At 40.9% G+C, this 18,317-nt stretch overlaps 1 protein-coding gene across 1 annotated transcript; it reads right to left on the reverse strand.

The window, feature by feature from the left end:
* Positions 1 to 2,884: 2,884 nt before the first annotated feature.
* Positions 2,885 to 17,377, reverse strand: ints2 (integrator complex subunit 2). The gene is made up of 25 exons (XM_028422372.1): positions 17,073 to 17,377; positions 16,030 to 16,338; positions 15,782 to 15,920; positions 15,225 to 15,327; positions 14,559 to 14,672; positions 13,528 to 13,658; positions 12,508 to 12,678; positions 11,759 to 11,979; positions 11,543 to 11,668; positions 11,258 to 11,329; positions 10,504 to 10,618; positions 9,961 to 10,029; positions 9,648 to 9,782; positions 9,377 to 9,550; positions 8,754 to 8,868; positions 7,945 to 8,049; positions 7,655 to 7,819; positions 6,769 to 6,970; positions 5,865 to 5,990; positions 5,529 to 5,730; positions 5,067 to 5,348; positions 4,498 to 4,605; positions 4,210 to 4,315; positions 3,751 to 3,927; positions 2,885 to 3,545 (listed from the first exon to the last, which is right to left on the reverse strand). Exons 2-25 carry the CDS (start codon positions 16,320 to 16,322, stop codon positions 3,364 to 3,366), a joined length of 3,633 nt encoding a protein of 1,210 aa, XP_028278173.1. The 5' UTR covers positions 16,323 to 16,338; positions 17,073 to 17,377; the 3' UTR covers positions 2,885 to 3,363.
* Positions 17,378 to 18,317: the final 940 nt, after the last annotated feature.

The following is an 18,317-nucleotide window of genomic DNA, read 5'->3' on the forward strand; positions in this document are numbered from 1 at the left end:
TAGTAACAGTAATTTCCTAAATCATATGTTTGCCTCCCTGTTAGTAGTTACTAGTACACAATAGAGTTTTGTCTGTAATATAATAAAACTCACAAACATTGCAGCATAGTAGTTTACAACATGGATGTCATTATTACATCTTGTGTTTGCTGCCATTGACAACAACTCAGTGTTTTGAGTTTTGTTTTACCGACTATACATGTAAGATAATATTGTCAAGTAGAGTTTTTCTTTGTTCTATCCTCACACTCGGTAAAGTGGATACGTCTCTCCAACCCCCTTCCATCTCCTCTTCAGGCACCCTTTTTTCTGCTGCTTGTAAGGTGTAGTATTTTTGGATGCTATAGATGTTAGGAGTACAGTGGCAACGCTAGTGAAAACAAAACTGCTCTGTGATTTCACCCTTACTTGCTTCAGGCATCTCTCACAGCGATGGAAAACTGCAGCAGCATAACAAACTGCTGCAGAGCAGTTCATAAATGCCTCCACAGGACAAAGAGAGCTGAGAAACTGAACTATATGGATGCAAGTTGCTCAAATCTCCAGACATAAAAGACTACCAGAGGCTCTGCAGTAACAAGCACTTTGTCCTTTATACATGTCCTTCATCTTACTTCTGGTTGCTCATGCAGTACTGAATCATCCTGGCGCACAGTGGTTAATTTCACACAACCCATAGGGAACATTTAATAGGTAATAAAACTAAATTACAAACTGTGCTACACTCTAAAACTGTTACATGCTGAAAGAAAAGAAAATGCATATTTCTGCAAATGCTTCTTTAAAATAAATCTGGCTCCTCTCTGCTGGCCCCTGTGTTTTTTGTATTAATGTTTTAGGGCTGACAGAATGGTTTTGTTGTTTTTAGCGTGACAAGACTGCCCTCTGGTGAATTACCAAGATACATCTGTCTATATGAGCTGGCACAGCTGCAATATGGATTCATATCCTTGAAGTATTGTAACAAAGATAAGCACTAGAAATCATAAAAGACTAAATTCTGTCCCTTTCCCTTTACCTTACCCCTCATATAGACTGACACACATCATTAGAAGGTTTCCTCTAGCTTAACTACAGAAAACGAAAACACAAAACCTCACACACACAGACTTTACACAGTAAAACAATACCTGCATAATTTATATAATATTTATTTGGACTTTAAATTAGCTTACTTACAAATTAAATTAAATTAGCTCACAAAACCAATTTCCAACACGAGAGGAGGAACTTTATTTAATAACTAAAATTTGTATTTAATTTAGAAAAAATATATTTTGACACAAGCTCACAGTTGCCTGCTCACAGCAGAAATTGTTCCTGGCCCGGATAACAGCAGCTCCACAAGTGTGCGTTCTCAGACACACTTCTTTACACTCTTTTTACAAACAACTGAGTTCCCACCCACCCCACCAATCATATTGTAAAGTTGGCAGACAGCACTACAGTGACTGAATTTATGATAAATCAAAACAGCAAACGGGTGCAGAGACTGCACACATGGTGTAATGACCACAACGTGGCACTCATATTCAGAAAACACAAGGCAACAAGTACTGACTACAGGAAAACTTAAAGGACATGTCTTCTATCTTCTATCTATGGTGTGGCAACTGTAACCAGGCGGACAGGAAAATGCTACAAAGGACTGTTAGATCATCACAAAGGACATCATTGGGTTCCAATTACAAGATCTGGACTTAATTCACGCCTCAAAACCTGTCCCACCCAAGACTTAGTCTGTTGAACCATCTGACATCAGTGGAGAGATACAGGAACATCACTGCTCCGACATCCAGGAGGAAAAACAGCGTGTTCTCAGGGGCTGTGGCAGTACTGAACCCACAACCCCCACACCTCAGAGTGCAATAACACACGACCACACAGTGCAGTATGGTAACCTTCTTCTTGCATATTCTCACCTCATTCCAGGTTTATTTTTTCCACCCATGTCTATTTTTGTATTTTTTTATCTACTCTTCCCTCTTATAACCCTCCTTTCTTCTGCAATTTAATTTTATGATTGTATGTTCAGTTAATACAACACTATAAACTGGCACCAACATACTGTATATTTTCCTAAATATTTAAAGATAACATTTGAGAAACCCAAACTTCTAGCAACGTACTTTCTGCTGCTCGCAGACAACAAGACAGGTCAGAAAATGTAACAGGTGCACAGGTGCACAGGTGTTAATGATCACATTTAAGCGTCAAGGCACCAATATCTGATTGTGTGACAGTGAAACAGCGAAAATGTTGCAAATGATAGAGTTCAAGGAAATAGTAACGTCATTTTAAACAGTTTTCAATGTTTTTGTTTTGTTTTATCCTAAACAAACCAACAACTTTAAAGCAGTTCACACAAAGGCCAGGATTGGCTCTAAGAGCAAAGCAAGTTAAACTTACCAAGTGTTCTCAGATATGCTCAGCTGCCATGTCTTACTCTGTATGAATACATGTTTTTCAGCATGTAAAATGTTTTGTAAAATTGAGGCCACATGTTCGATGCCGCCTAAGGCCGCCATTACTCTCCTGCTAGCTGTCTGCTAGCTGTCTGCTAGCCATGAAGCTGTGAGCTAGCTAGGCGAGAAATTGGCACGAACCTATAAATCTCGCGAGACGATGGCAAAGGTGAGAAACATGCACAGGTAACTGTTTTAATTGACATTCCAAACATTTTATCCGATCATCTGCTATATATAAAATATTGAAGAAATTTGTTTTGCGATGTCTTTTTCTACAAGTCCAAGACCAAGAGCGGTCCGGTCCAGAATCGAACCAGTCCCCTTGAGTGCAAGTGGTGATTTGTGCCAGTTTTTTTAAGTTTTAAGTTTAGGGGATATGTAAGATATGCATTGTTTAGAATACACCTCCTCGGTCACACATTTCCTTTGTTTTATTACAAACAAAATACAAAAGTCTACACCTTTTAAGGCAACATTTTCATTTTTTCATTTCAAGAATAAAGGTCACAATACTTACAGATTACATATTAAAATATTCCTGTAGGGGTCAAAACATTTTCTGCATTTTATTTTCTACAAAACAGAAATTTTCAAGTCATGACTTCTCTAGGTTCAGAGCAGAGGCTGATGTTTTTACAGACAGAACAGACTGAAGTGGATACACAGCACAGCATGTCCCATCACTGAGAGGAACCCACAACCTAACCTGAAAGCCCTTGTCAAAGGTGGCATCACAGCCCATCCACTATTCCTCCTGGGACACACAAATACGAGTCAGCATCATTAATACACCAACATTCTGGAACACAGTAGCACTCTTAGAAGCGTGAATGTCTTTCAGAGGCAGTGTTTGGTAATCAAGTCCTCTCCACTGTCGGTAGAATGTTTGTCTGATTTACAGTCTGTGAAGTGTGGAGCTGATGATGTCCATGAAGGTGGCTTCTATGCAGTAGCAGAGCTGGACATCAGGGTCAGCTCCACCCAGATCCTCTGCTGTCTTCTGTGGTAAAGTCAGCCTGGAAGAGTCTCCTCCTGGAACCGCAGCCTCCTGTGGTTTCTCTTTTAGATACTGCAAGCCTGTGGTAAGAAAACAAAAAAATGCACAACTCTGGAACTGGAATCTTTTTCAGCTATTCATTATATTAACTGACATGTAAACAATATCCTGACAAGCAGGTCCAGGATCCTGTCACAAAACATGTACTGATGAATAGTTATAGCCATATTAATTTAAAAAAAACAGTGCTTCTTAACAAGCTAAATGACTGACTGTTGTACTCACGGGCAATAAAAGGGTCAATGTCCCTGGCTTTGGTGGCCACATCGGAAGCACAGACCTGACCCACTTGTACCAACAGAGCTGCCACATCATCATAGAGTGGAGGGAAGGCCTGGCAGAAGGCCACCAGACACGGCAGGGTGGGCATGAAGAAGGAGAAACGCTTGGCACGAGTCAGCACTGTAGAGCAGAACACACACACATACTGAGCTATGCAAACAAGTTTAGTTTACACTTTTGTAATAGACAAAGAATGTTGCACTAACAGCCACAGGCCAGACGGTGGCAGCCAAATATTGGGATAAAAATTTCAAGGCATAGTGTCACAGTATCTGATATAAGAAAGATGGACAGTGAGCAGTTTGGTCTAATGATCTACTTTAAAAAAAACAACTAGACTAAATAAAGCAGACAACAGCTAAAAGCAAATATACATGTATAAGACAAGAAGAGATATTTCACCTGTTAGCAGGGTGCCCATGACACTGATGGCCAACCTGGCCACACTCAGGGACTTGGGTAGGGCGTACTGAGTACACAGGTGTGACAGCAGCTGAATTGCAAAAATCTGAAAAGACAGACACAATACCAACAGCAATGCATAAGGCATATGCATATATATTAAAAAAAACACAACAAAAGCGGTGTAAGAGAGTCTCTGGCATAAACCCAGGGCAAGTAAAGGATTTAAAGCCAGAAAACAAGGGAGAAGGAGGGGAGAGGAGATGAGGGGAGCTTGGGAGGCCTCACCTGCTTTTCCAGCTGGGGCTGGGCCAGCAGCTCTGGGATGAAGTCCAGACAGATATGGATGGAGGGGATGCCTGCCACAGTTAGAGGCAGCAGAGCTTGAGGGTAACCCTGGAAGAGATGACGAGGAGGAAATATGAAACTTATACTTAAACTAGAAAGATAAGGGGAGAATAAGGAACACACCCGATATATTTAAGCAGTCATTTACACACCATGTGCTATCTTAAATGTGTACATGAACGCTCACAGCAGCTTCTGCTTAGCAGCGTAGAAAAGGGTGGATTAGTATGACAGAGGAAGGATTGGTTTGATGAAGTCCACCATATGGCCATCTGTTACTTCTGGGAGTGCTGCAGTCACTTATTACTGATGCCCTGGCAGAATGTGATGACTAACGAGGTCAACATGATTTGGCTCTTCTTGAAGAACTCACTGGAACATATTTTCTGCACTACGGCACTATCACTTACTGTGGCAGCATTACTTTAAATTGCAACATTAGGACAGAACCAAGACGATTATGCAGTGAAGGCACTATAAGCCTGCCAACATTTTTCACATTGAATTACCTGAAAGTGAACCAACTTGGCAATGTTGGGGTCAGCGATGAACATTTGATGCAGCAGACAACATATGAGACATTGCACCTCCCTCAAGTCACTGAACAGGCCTCCCTCTGGCTCAGCGTCCTCCACACCCCCTCTGGCTCTCTGCCCCAGGCTTCCCTGCTTCGATTTCCCTGGCACAGGGCCCCGAATGCTCTTCAACAGGCTCTCTGTAGCGGCCCCCAGCTGCTGCTCTTTGGAGGTTGGCAGACACACCTCCAGGAGAATTTGGACTGCTGCGCTGTCCTGAAGTTAAACAGAAACAGGTGGTTACACTGACCGTGTGTAAAGGTCATCTGTTACATGTGTTGATGTTTATGTAGTCTGATTTTTACTTATTTATTTTTTCTAAGAAGATGTGGTTAATAGGAATCTCCTATAAAAAAAAGCTGGATCCATTTGTAGGAATGCATTTCATCAAAATACCTGTGCAGCTAGAAGGGCGTTCTTCAACTCCTCCCTGGTGACCTCAGCTGTCTCTGGTTGTCCAGGTACACCCAAGTTTGAAACAGTCTGGCTCTGTCGATCAAAGTCAGCTGTCTCCTTCAGGTGGCACTGCAGGTAGGCTTTTGAGGCCAGCAGATAGCCATTCAACATGTGAAGGACAATGTCCATCAAAGGAGGACACCTGACCAAAAACACACAACAAAGTGTTACTTCTTTCTCAACTCCTACTATCTGGATTTTTGACTTTTATTCTCTCCACATCCACATAAAACAGACTTCTATAAATGTAACATTAAGTAATGAGTCAGCAGTCACCTGTATACCCTCTGATCACAGCGCAGCACAATTAGAGGATCCACCATCAGGTCATTCTGAGTGTACGTCTGCGGCTTGAGCAGCTTCACTGAAGGCTGGAGGGCATTTACCGTCATCACCCACAACCTGCAACCAGACACATGCACATGTTATACACATTGATTTATTTATTTTTTTTTAATGGTAAAGGATATGCAAAGAAAATGTACCCAAAACTGTTGGAATTTGCATTTGATGTGGACATTCTACTGTAATGTGGCATAAACTTCAGCAGGGGGTTAATCATTAATCATTCACTCAGGGTCGACATCAGCATTTTACTATCAACCAGACATTAGACAAGTTAAATCCAAATAAAAGCAGGGTACTCCTGGAGATCTGAGCTTTCATACAGCTTGCACACTGCATCAAACAGCAAATCTTTGTGAAATCTGACACTGCTGCCCTCCTCCTAGATAGAAGAGATAAGTAGATAACCAACCCTTACATCTGCCTCACAGAGTCTCCTTTAGTTTTTTTGCCCTGACCTCTTCTTGTTACAGGCCCCTGTTTGGATTGATAGAATGTGCACTCAGAGCCTTGGTTAATGTGCTTCTTTTGGCGGTGGGGCACAGTGAGAGCGACCCGTAACTGCCCCGGCTGACAGTTTCTTGGCTCGATACCTCTGAACTATTCATACAACAATCATTAAGTATACTGCCTGGACTTATGGGCAAGAACTCTTGCTCCACATGTCACCCTTTAATCAATTTACTTCTCTGCCAGCACCACCTATACAGCCATAGAAGAACAACACCACATCATGTACTTCTGATAACCTTTTACTAAGAATCTACCCAATGCCTTTAACTCATGTTATCACACATTACCACAATGTATTATTCCATGTATTGAGGGAATATACCTGCGTGGCATCACAGTGTTGAGGCCCATCCAGAGCTTATTAAGGGTCTGCAGTATGCGTCGAGGTACAGCAGGCTCCAGCAGCAGAGCCATGCTGGCTGTGAGGGCCTCTGCATATGGGATCAGGTCTCCAGGTGACAGTAGTGTTAAATGCTCCAGGATCCGCATCAACCTGGGACTGCTGGAAGGCAACTTCTGGAAAGCTGGGGGAAACAAAAGTCTGAATTACAATTCCTCCAAATCCAGACCTTTAGCATCTTGCAGGTTATTGGAATCTAAAACCAAATAATCTGTGCAGAGTGCAACACAGCCTTAACATATTTATAGGAATGAACTAGTAAAAAATAAAATAAACTGGGGTGGTGTTACCACCTAAACCTAATACATAATTAACTTGATATTCATTTATTTTGACATTTCACAAAACTGTGCATCAAAAAAGGTCAAACTACAGAATAAAAAAGATACCAAGGCAGTAATGGAATTCTAAGCTGAAATCTCTTTTGATCTTCTACCATTAGCTGGAGACATTTCTATTTCATACTATACTTCTCTCATCGTTTCCTAAAAAAAGCAGTGAAGACACTTTGGCTATCCTACAGCATATCCTATTAAACCTGAAGGGTTAACCATTGAGCTAAGATTTCAGCTGGATAAACTGTGAAATTAAATATTTGTTTTTATTCCCGCTTCTACTTATGACTGATAATATGACACCTCACCTACTTGTTCCTGGCTCCCTAAATTCATTTATTACTGGTGCTTGTTATTGCCCAATGAGAAATTTATGATTTGTCATTCACCATATTTTTTGGACACGTAATTAAAAAAAAAAAACTACCAACATTAAACTTCTGCGTTAACATTATAATTCCTATCCTGCTCACCCTGGTGGAGCTGGCTCTGAGTGTATCTACAGGTGTTGCTGGAAAGCATCATCCTCCTCAGCAGAGGCAGCGTACCAGTCACCTCCTCCTCATACACCCAGTCCTCCACTAGACACAAGTGAGGGTAGTTTGTGGCAAGCAGTCTCAGCAGGGCCGAGTGTAGACCTGGAAACAATGGAAGGTTATTTTTCAGTTTATCAGAAACAATTATTTGATGTTTTTGAGGTGAGCATGTTTGGGTACTTTATTACATATTTTCCCCAATGCATGTTGATAACCAATTATCTCACCTCCAAGCTCCTGCTGTAGCCCCTGGGCTTGGGTAACAAGGTACTTAATTGGAATCTGGTCCATCAAGGCTGCGGAGTAGGACTTTGGTTTCCTCTGCATCAGGGCTTGAAATAAGAAACAAGAGTAAATAAAGAACAGAAGAGTAAAAACAGCAGACAGATAGTGAAAGCATAAAGCAAAAGAAGGACAAGACAGAACATAAGTGGGTTTTTTTTGTTGTGTAAGGACGCCAGAGCTACTGTGCTGATGCATTAAAGGAACGGAGGTGATTTTTCATTGACGTGGGTTCATTACCACTGCTGATGGGCTTCATTACTCCTTCCTTGAAGGCTGTGGGAGCACTTGGGTAAACACAGCAATTAAAGAGATGGGCATAAACTCTCACATAAATCTGGTCTAATGAAGGGCAAGAGGAGAGCTCGTCATGGGAGAGAATAAACACTGACTAGGCTAACTGCTAATGCTCAATCTAACCTACAGCTGTCCTAGTTAGCTTTGCTCCCGCAGCCATTGTACTTGGCTCTTTGTCAGCCCTCCATTTATTCACTATGAAGCAGCCAATACTTGGTGCCAAGAGAGAAAAGGGTGAATGGCTGCACATCCAGAGAGAGAGCGTCTCTCCTACAACTTAACAGAGGACAAAAGCTTTCTTTCTTTTCTCGCTGCCTGACACACACCCTTCATCTTCAACACAACTCCTCTTAGAGAAAAAAAGAAAAAATAAGAAACAAAGAGGAAACTGAGCCAAAAGCATACAGAGAAGCAACTCACAGTGCATTGTTTTGTGGGGACACTGTCATGTACATACCCAGTTGTTTGGTACTAGCCAGCAGGTTCTCCTCATAAGACAGAATGTAATAGAGGATCAGAAGTTGGGTGGTGATAGAGTAGCGCTGTCGTCCTCCTCGACTACTGTCCCCTTGCTATCCAATAAAGAGAAGAGAGAAGCAAAAATAACAGCTATGGTTCAGGGACAGGCAGCATACCAGGGCTCTTTATCATCAGTGAACACACACAGGGTAAATGCTTTCAAAACATTGGTGGGAAACTGCAGCACATTTTCAAAATAATAAATCAGTTTAACTCTTTAACAACTTTAGAAGTTACTTCAATACTAATGACAAACACAGACACAGTAAAAATTCAGCATATAGAATTGCTGTGTTCATACTTCTGCTACACATTATTATCCTTATCTCATAGCTTAATATACGAAATATGCTGAAATTGTTTTCTGACTGGACATACTGATACCACCTGCTATGACAGTAATTTAGCAAAGTAACTCAATGAAGACAAATGAAAGAGAGCTTCTTCTAACATTCTGTAAAATGTCATTATAAGAGGGGACAAAGGCCAAGAGAAAATGTGATGGCAGTGCTATTAAGTTTTCAGGGATATTTGCAGTTAATATGAAGACACTGGACTCACCCCAGCATTCTGGAACACATTGAGGATCTCCTGCTCAGTGATTGGCTGGTTGGTGGCCTCTGGGTTGGCCTTGGATGCTGGAGTGAGGATGGAGTTGATATAGGCGTCAATAAGGGGAATCAGCTGGGTGTGGATGGGAGTAGTTGTCTCACACAGCTGGCGATATATCCAGTCCTGGAAGATGCACACAAATACAGCACCACAAAGCAACATTATTTTTTCTGTACATTTCCTTAAAAATAAGTAATGCACTCATATGTGTTTGGTATACCTTGATGGACACTTTGTGTTTGGTAAAAGCTCGACTCCGAAGCAGCTGGTAGATGCAGTGAATGGGGAGAAATCCTGTGATGTTGGCGCTCAAGTTGTTGGTCACTGCAACTCTGACTGCATGGGCTGTAACCACCTAGACAGCAAAATAAAAGCATGGGATCTATACAGTGAGAATGGATCAGGAACACCTACAGAGTCTGTGCACATGACATTTTTCTGACTTATTTACCGATAGGATAGGATATATCCTATATAAAAGCAGACATTGTGTCAGCACAAAATGTACACTGGGACAGACCAACTTATAATACCTGTTCAGTGAAGATCTCCTGTGTGAATATAGTCTTCATCTTGCTTAGAGAGCTGGGCTTAATGGCAATCTGTAGAAATATGGACATTACCCAAAACACTATGAGAAACATAAACAGTGGTAGGTTTGCTACAAGTGAAAACAACCTTCAGGCAGCAGCGCTGGTATTTTGTAATTCCCTCCTTTCATATTTCATAAGAAAAACTCTACATGGCAGGCACAATACTGAATTGAGAGGCTTGCCCTAGGGGTGGAAACAAACAGGCTCTAAATCCAATTACATTACACATCTTAGTGGAAAATACACTGAGACAGGAAAACTACTTAGCACACAGGCAGGAAACAATAGTGCACTTAATAAGTAATAAAACAGAAAATTGGCCAGAGGGTATAGGGTGTCTTGCCAAATATGTGTATGCTGCAAGTGTTTCATTAGTGATATGGTCTTTATTATGCACCACTGCTGCGGTGGAGGAGTTGGGCCAGTAGCTGGTCAGCCAGACTGATGTATTGATCACTGCCTCCCTCCCACCTACCACCTTACCTTCATCCCCAAAGTAGAGCACACCAACTCAATAATGGAGCTGAGCTGGTTGCTATGGAAATACATCGCAACCAGTAATAGCATCTCTCCAAAAGAAGCAGAAACGCCCGCAGCACTGTAAGGAAGAAGACACACACATATGCAGAGAGGCAACTGAGCAAAGACATTTGGGTTTGTAGTTAATTCTGCGTCTTACAGGACAGAATTTTAATAAACTCATTATACCATCGACTCACACACACCACACCTATCAGCCCTTTTCCTTTTAGTTGAAATGAAACTCTGACTAATGTCACTTAAGGTCATACTAACTCTATTTTAACAGATGAGAAAACCAAAGCTTTAGTGAGACCATTGCGTTTTCCACAAAGAACAAACAAGTACATACACAGTGAATGTCAAACAGTCAACAGAGCCAAAGCAAAGTTTTCAGTTTTGCCTACAGATATAAATTCAAACACACTGATCTTACAGACCCCTGTTCAACCAATTTTGTACACACGGCCTACGCATCATTACTGATACAGTGATATGTCAGCATAAATGTTCTAACAGTACACCATTATTATATTAATTGTATGATCTCAAAACGGCCTGCAACTGCACCACAATGGCATTTGTATTAACTGCATACTAAACCCAGACAGCATTTAAACATGTACTGGTAACTGTTTTATGTATAGAATGAATGTAACTAATGTGATTTCTGCCTCATTAGTAATGGCTTAGTGCATTAATACAGAGATTTTCCTACCTCTCAAAGTATTCCTCCTCTTTGATCATCCAGCTGAGCCACATGACCATCAGCTGTTCTTGCTCTGGAGTACTGCACAAAACACACACACAGTATAATGTTCATTATATGAATACTGAAAAAGACACATATGCCAAAATATACAAAGATGGCTTTTAGTAGGCAAAACCAAATCTCCAGCCTATGGCAGATGAAAGGGTTATGTGATCCTAGCCCATTTTCTTGGCAACACAAAGGTAACACAGACATCGACAAGCACGAGTTCATACAACAAGCTTTCTGTACCTGACTAGAGTTGGAAAAGCTAGCAACTTGCAGAAGGACAGGGAGACAAAGCGAACACCAGCAGGAGTAGCTGGAGGCCGGCTGGTCATCAGCTGCAACAGCTGTTCTCCCTCTTCATCAGTGGGTCTAGAGAAGAATCACACTCATATTAACCCTTTAAATATAAAAGTACTTTCAGATCAAAAGAAAAAAACAGGAGTGTAGGCTTTGACTTACCTGAGACCTGCGATGCCCATGAGAGCACAGTACAGTCGAAGCAGGGCGCTGGCTTTTACCACATGTTCTTCTCGGAGGCCAGAGTACTCTGAACCACCTTCTTCTTCCATATCACCATCGTTGGGCACATGGGTGCTGCGAGAACGAGGCAGGATGGCGACTAACTCTAGCAGCAGCTGTCTGCGCATTTGCCACAGCACTGAGCTGCTTTCTCTCTTACGCTGGCAGAACGATAGAAAGGGAAAATAGAAAGATGTGAGTCAACTGCTGGGGCTCAAATCAGCAATTCTGTTAAATGACTTAAATTGCAAATCAATATACAAATCTGCGGACAGTGAATCAACTGACAAAGTGAGCAGGCGCCTTGATGCAAATAATAATATACAAACACAGAGCATTATTGTATTTTGGATGTTAGCTGGAAATTGGGGCAATTCTACTGTGTCACTAGTGGTGACACAAACATATCTGATGTTAAAAAATGCTTGTGTTGTAGTTTATTCCACTTTTTAAATCCTGTCTTCCTTTGTCTATAGAAACACATTAGAGCTGTGTGTGATTTAAGCATTAAAATTAAGATCAAGAAAACCTTTATTTGTCCCACAATGGGGAAATTGGGTTATTGCAACAGCACAGACACAAAAGCAAAAATAAACTATATAAATTATAAAATAATCCACCAATAAAAAATACAATAGAGTCAAAATAAGGGTAGGATACAGTATTGAAAATAAAGAGGGGCTTCTTACCTGTTGGCCATTGCGAATGAACATGCTGAACCACGTACGGACCTTGCTATTGGTGCCCAAGAGCAATCCACTAACATAGGAGACTAGGGGACTGACTGCCTCATCTGCAGTATCTGGTTTGTAATCCAGAGTAAGAGCTACACCCAAACCAGGCAGGTGACACTCCTCCACCTAGGAACAAATAACACATTGTGAGAAATACTCTCATATTTTATTTTAATAACAAACACCAGATATCAATTATTATGACTAACCTGTTTATAACATACCCTAATTAAAGAGCTCTATGAGCCCTGCTAATGCATTCATTCAGCAAGGCAATGAATTTCTACCACATCCCAGGGCTTCGTTCAATAGCTGACACTGTACTGTAACCTCACTGTGAGAAGGAGGGAAGCGAGAAGACAAATTCCTCCCCTCAGGGATAGCATAGTGTCTTATAATGTAAATCGCCAAAGTGGAAAATCTTTTGGTAACCTTTACAAGGAGAGTTTGAAGTAAAGGCACAGCAGCAGTCGATTCTATAACAATTAACAAAAATGTCCATACACTGATATTTAAGTGTAGCACAGAGCAACTTTTCTACAACTAGGGATGAGAGAGATAGATAAGTAATATAATATTTTATAAAGAACTATTATAAAGAAAACCTACAAGAATCATTTGAGATGTGTGGTCACAGTAAATCATTATATTGAGATCCCACTCAGTGTTTATGCCGCCATGTTTCTGCAAAAACACACTCTTGTAACACACACATTTTGTGAGGAAAACAAATTGCAGCAAAGGGGAAAAACCTAAAGAAAATTTTGTAGTGTACACCTGTATAATTAATAAGGGGAAAAAAATAATGAAAGCAAAATAAATGTATCTCCTTCAAAATAAAGCAGCTGTGAAAGTTTATTTCAGCTGAGAGGATCCATCTCTCAACAGAAACAAACAGTCTTTGGGAGGTTGTAGATTAGGTGTGTTTCTGGCTTCTCTTCAGAGCCCTGCGATTATATTAATACTGTTACTGACCACCATGGCTCTGATGTTGAGGGCCTGTGAGGGGTTCATCTGACATAGCTGTCTGAGGGCTTCGGTCCTGCGCCGACCACCCACACTTTCCTCATCTTGACGCTCTCCGTTCTTGATCAGGCCTCTGCAAACTGCAACAACAGACAGGCACAGTTAAACCCCCACAACATCAGGTGGATGACTGATTTCCTGGAATTTGGAGGTGCTGTCTATTAGCAACACTTTGATGATATGACAAGGCAAATATGTGCAATATGGTGTAATTATGATGACCTCTGTACTTAAGTGACAGTAACACATCAATTCTTCAATGTCATTTCCTCAATGCAATCAAACGCAATATAATATAACTATGATCCATTATTTTCCAACATATTAGCTCGCTTCCCTGCACTTCTCAGTGGCTGACAGTTTAAAAAGCAAAGCGAAAAATTATATTAGCTTCCATCTCTGCTACTTCTACATCATTTATACACGAGGAAAAGGGCCAGCAGAGAGGTTTAGTTACCAGATAGGGGTTCAACCTGATGGACCTTGATGCGTCTCGACAGAACTATTTCCACACTTCACCCTTGGACCAGTTCATTTCACTTTCAATTCAGTGAAACGAGGTCTTTTTCAGTAGCAAAGTCAAAAGTAGTCCTTGATGTTGAGTGCTATGTGTGATAAGAAGGCACTGGAGACAACTGCCATTTTTTTCTAATGCATCTTTTAATGCACACACACACAAGGCACCCTCTGAGAGTCAGAGTGCGGTAATAATGTCTATCATCAATCAACACCAAATGCATACACCCTTGGGTCCCAGGCATGGCTAGAATTAAGAGATGGGCAATATAAACCCAGAAAAAAAGGTGGCACCTCAATAACAATCCACCCATAATTATAATGAAGCAGTCACAGTTTCTGAGATAGTGCAATGTAAAGTCATGCTGCTGTCATTGTAGGAGCAAGCGCTTACAATTAACAAGCCATTCGATCTTACATTATCTGCTGACAGCGTGTGCAGTGTTGTGAGACAGATGAATTACCTTCATTGAAGCTGTCAGGAACATTGGCAACCAGCAGACACAGAAACCAGTCCCCATTGCGGACATGAAGCAAAGCTTCTGCCACATCCACAATGGGCAGCAAGGAAGGCAACTCTAAATAAAACAATAAAAATAAAAACAAGTTGTCAACTCTAGTTCCATCCAATGCTCCTGTGTCTGATTATTATATATTCTACAGCTACTATTGGACAGATCTTAACATACAATAATAAGCATGTTGCATTTAGTCTTTCACTACCAATAACAGGAGTTACTCAGTTATTGTGAAAAAATTATAATGTAAATAATAACTAGATTTAGGCAAAATAAATACCATGTCTTACCATGAAGCACAAGAACTTAAATTCTGTATATTTATAAAGTGATGTGTGTGACTATACTGGCGTGGATTAAGACAAGACACTGTGTAGTAGGATGACATCTTCTAGTTTTTTGTCTGATTTGTTAAGCAGTGTTTGAAAAATGACCTTAGGCCCTCCATCTTCCTGTACTGGAGGTCTTTGTTACATTTATGGATGTTATATTCATCGACATAAGTGCACTAATTATCAGAGTCTGTGACTAACAACGAGCACACCTGTGCATAAAAGCTATCCAACACAATACAATTTGTAGAAGACCCGAAAATAGAAAAAAAAGTGATACCTGCTTGTAGAATGCAGAGGACATCTGCAACCTCTTCTAAATATACATGGCTTTCAAAGAGCTCAGATGACTTCAAGAAAAACTCTCCATTTGAGTCTGCCACCTGAGACACAACAAGGGAATGAGAAACACAATGGATTAATCATCCACCTCACCTTTTTAGATAAAGACTGAATAACATTAATAACAGCTCTGAGAAAAGTCTAAGTTCAGTGAATTAGAGCACAGCTGGCAGAAATGTGGATGTAATTTGATTGAAAAACATGGGCTTTGATGAAGAATTTAGGAACACTGTAATGGTGTTTCTTTTATCGGAGCCTCATTTCCATGAGAAATATATATTAATTGTTGAAGCATCCATCAGATGTCCCACACCTCTAAAGTATACAAAGTATAAGCTCAGATTTTAGCTGATAATCACCTGCAGTCTCAGCAACCTATCAACAGGGTACGTTATCCTGTTAGGTAGAGGTAACTGGCATCTCCTTTTTGCTATTAGTTTCTTAAAAACAAATGTAAATGTCCTCTGTGAATTATGAAAGCAACTCTTACCGTACCTTATTCATTATAGCCAACAGTTCACTGAGGGCCAGGCGGAGTCTTCTGAGGGGGTCACTGTGTTCAAACTCCAGGGTCAGCCCATGCTGTAGCTGTGATACCAGGATGCTCTCTCCATTAGACCCCCCTGCCTTGTGCCTAACACAACAGATAACAGATTTTATGTAGTACTGTCATCGGGTCTGAATAGAGGTCGGCAGAATAAAGCACCCACTGTTTCCAAAAAAAAATGTAGAAGTGGCTGTACCTGAGCTGTTGCTCCTTCCGTGCATCCTGCTCCAAAGCATGAAAGTCCACAGACAAAAGTGCAACAATGGAGTTGACAGCTTCCACCCCAGAGAGCAGGCGGAGGATGAGCTTCTTGTCCTGTGCCCAGGACTGACTCTGATCAGCAGGAGCACATAGAGCCATCCTCACCAGGCAGGGCAGCAGCAGCCTGAGCTCTGGGTCACTCAGGGCAGCAAGACGAACCACATCTACCTTCTGCATGGCTTCAAATGCATAGGAGCTGACAAACTGCAGCCCTGTGCTGTCTGCCATCACTCCCAAACTAAACCTTGTGGTAACAGAGAAAACAGACATTAAACTAACTGTGCCCCTCTACTAGTCTGTACTTTTGTATAATGATACACTAAGTTAATACCAAACACACATAAAGTTATGTTATCAAGTCAAGAATTCAACAGAAGATGCTTGTGGACAGTGGACAGATGCTCTAGTGTGGCAACACCATTACGATATTCACAGATTAAAGATAAGACTTATTCGTATATTTAATGCATAAAAACGTGCCTGTCACTTAACCTGTTTCAGGGTTTGGCCATTCAGCTTTTAAGGGTTAAAGTTGTTTGTACTGCGTTAACAAAGCTAACAAAACGGGGCGAAAACTGGCTACTGTGCGTAGCTAACGCGAATGCTAGCCTCTACTATAAAGACTAATCATCGTTAACATAGTATTTATGTACTTTTTCACTCACGTTAAAATATTAACTAAATTCAAAACACTCAGGGGTGTTTATTAAGCTTATTCAAAGCGCAGGTAAATGGTTCAGATACTTTAAACTTTTTACTGTGTTGGTTTATGAACATTGGCTACTAGCTAGCAGCTAACATTCATTCACCGCCCCGTTGCTTTTAGAATAAACTCTTAGCACACTGCTAGCCAGCTAATAGCTAGGGCTAAACTAAGCTAGCTTGTCAGAAAACAATACTCGCATGTGCTGCGTGCTTTGTCTCTGCCGTTTAGATGTTGTTAATTTGAATACAACAAGTAAATAAAGATCCTCTTACCTCACTTATTAGGATGATAATGTCTTTTAAAAGGAAATTCACCACGGAGGCCGTCAGACCTCGGACTCTGTTGTGACCGTCAGCCCGTGCAGTCTGACGTTGTGCCAGTTTAACCCAATGACAGAGAGCTTAGTCTCAGCTGATGCCGGTAAGTTTATGGAGTGATTTTAGCGCGATATATATTTTTTCTGAATGGTTGAATGGTATCTTGAATGGTATCTTTATCTGCACTTAGTACAGTGGAAAATGTGAAAGCGAGAGGACTGATGTTGTCAGTGCGGCGGAGCTGCGCTGACTGACAACACCGGTACTGTGTGCTGCTCTGACTGCAGGCAGCGCTGTGGGAAACACGGACAGGGCTGGAGATCTGATGCAGACCACGGGAGAATTTTAACAGGTGAAAACAGTAGGCCTATGCCTAAATCTAAACTCATGTGGAAACTACATCTGTAATTTTATCATTGTCGTGACAGTGCTGCAATGGTAAAATTGTATACTTGTTTTTCTTATGGTTAAACATTAAGTAGCATTGATTTCATAGTACAACTTCTTTAAAATCATACCTTCATAGTCAGTGGTACCATAGTGTAAAAATTCCACTACATTTAAAAAAACATCACTGACAGCAGTGGAATCAAGTAAAACAGAGCAAGACCTCTGTTTATTTAAAGGCTGCTGACAGCAAGAGGAAATGCAGAGCATCCTCCAAAGAATGAGCTGCCAGCTGCTACTACATGACCCTGCAGCTATTCAGCAATTCACAACTCAAATTATTATGCAGGCTTATTTACTTCAGTGCTTGTCCTCCTTGTGAAGAGCGCAGTAACAAGCTTGAAGACCTATTCCGCAGTACAAAAGAGACTTTTACTGCAAACAACCATGATTTTCCAAGAAAGAAAACATGGCAAAAATTATTTTAAAAGGTTTATTCAATATTGAATGTATTTATCTACACTCAAACGAAGACCAAACACATTTTGATGGTCAAAATTTTCAAGCCAATATAGAAGATAGACCAATAGATTTGCAATAGTCAAAGTACATTTTCTCTCTAAAGAGGAGAAATGCAGACAGTACACATCTCTCTCTTGGCACAAAACACTGCACATCCAACAGGCAGCCATCCATAGCTGGTTAAAGTTCATTTACACCACACATTTACTTTCAAACTGAAGTAAAATTGGTCTAAATGTATCCATAACCAATAAGTAGTGGTGCCAAAAAAGACCTCAGTCTATCAGGGTG

This window comes from Parambassis ranga, chromosome 14 (assembly GCF_900634625.1).
Source record: "Parambassis ranga chromosome 14, fParRan2.1, whole genome shotgun sequence".
Classification (NCBI taxonomy): Eukaryota; Metazoa; Chordata; class Actinopteri; family Ambassidae; genus Parambassis; species Parambassis ranga.

What these genes read in the sequence shown, in the direction of transcription:
- ints2 (XM_028422372.1), bottom strand. Translation starts at nt 16,322, where the DNA reads ATGGCAGACAGCACAGGGCTGCAGTTTGTCAGCTCCTATGCATTTGAA. An exon ending in TCAGAGCCAGCTCCACCAGG is followed by an intron (nt 6,971 to 7,654) that starts GTGAGCAGGATA and finishes TGTTTCCCCCAG; the next exon opens with CTTTCCAGAAGTTGCCTTCC. An exon ending in AGCCCCAGCTGGAAAAGCAG is followed by an intron (nt 4,316 to 4,497) that starts GTGAGGCCTCCC and finishes CTGTCTTTTCAG; the next exon opens with ATTTTTGCAATTCAGCTGCT.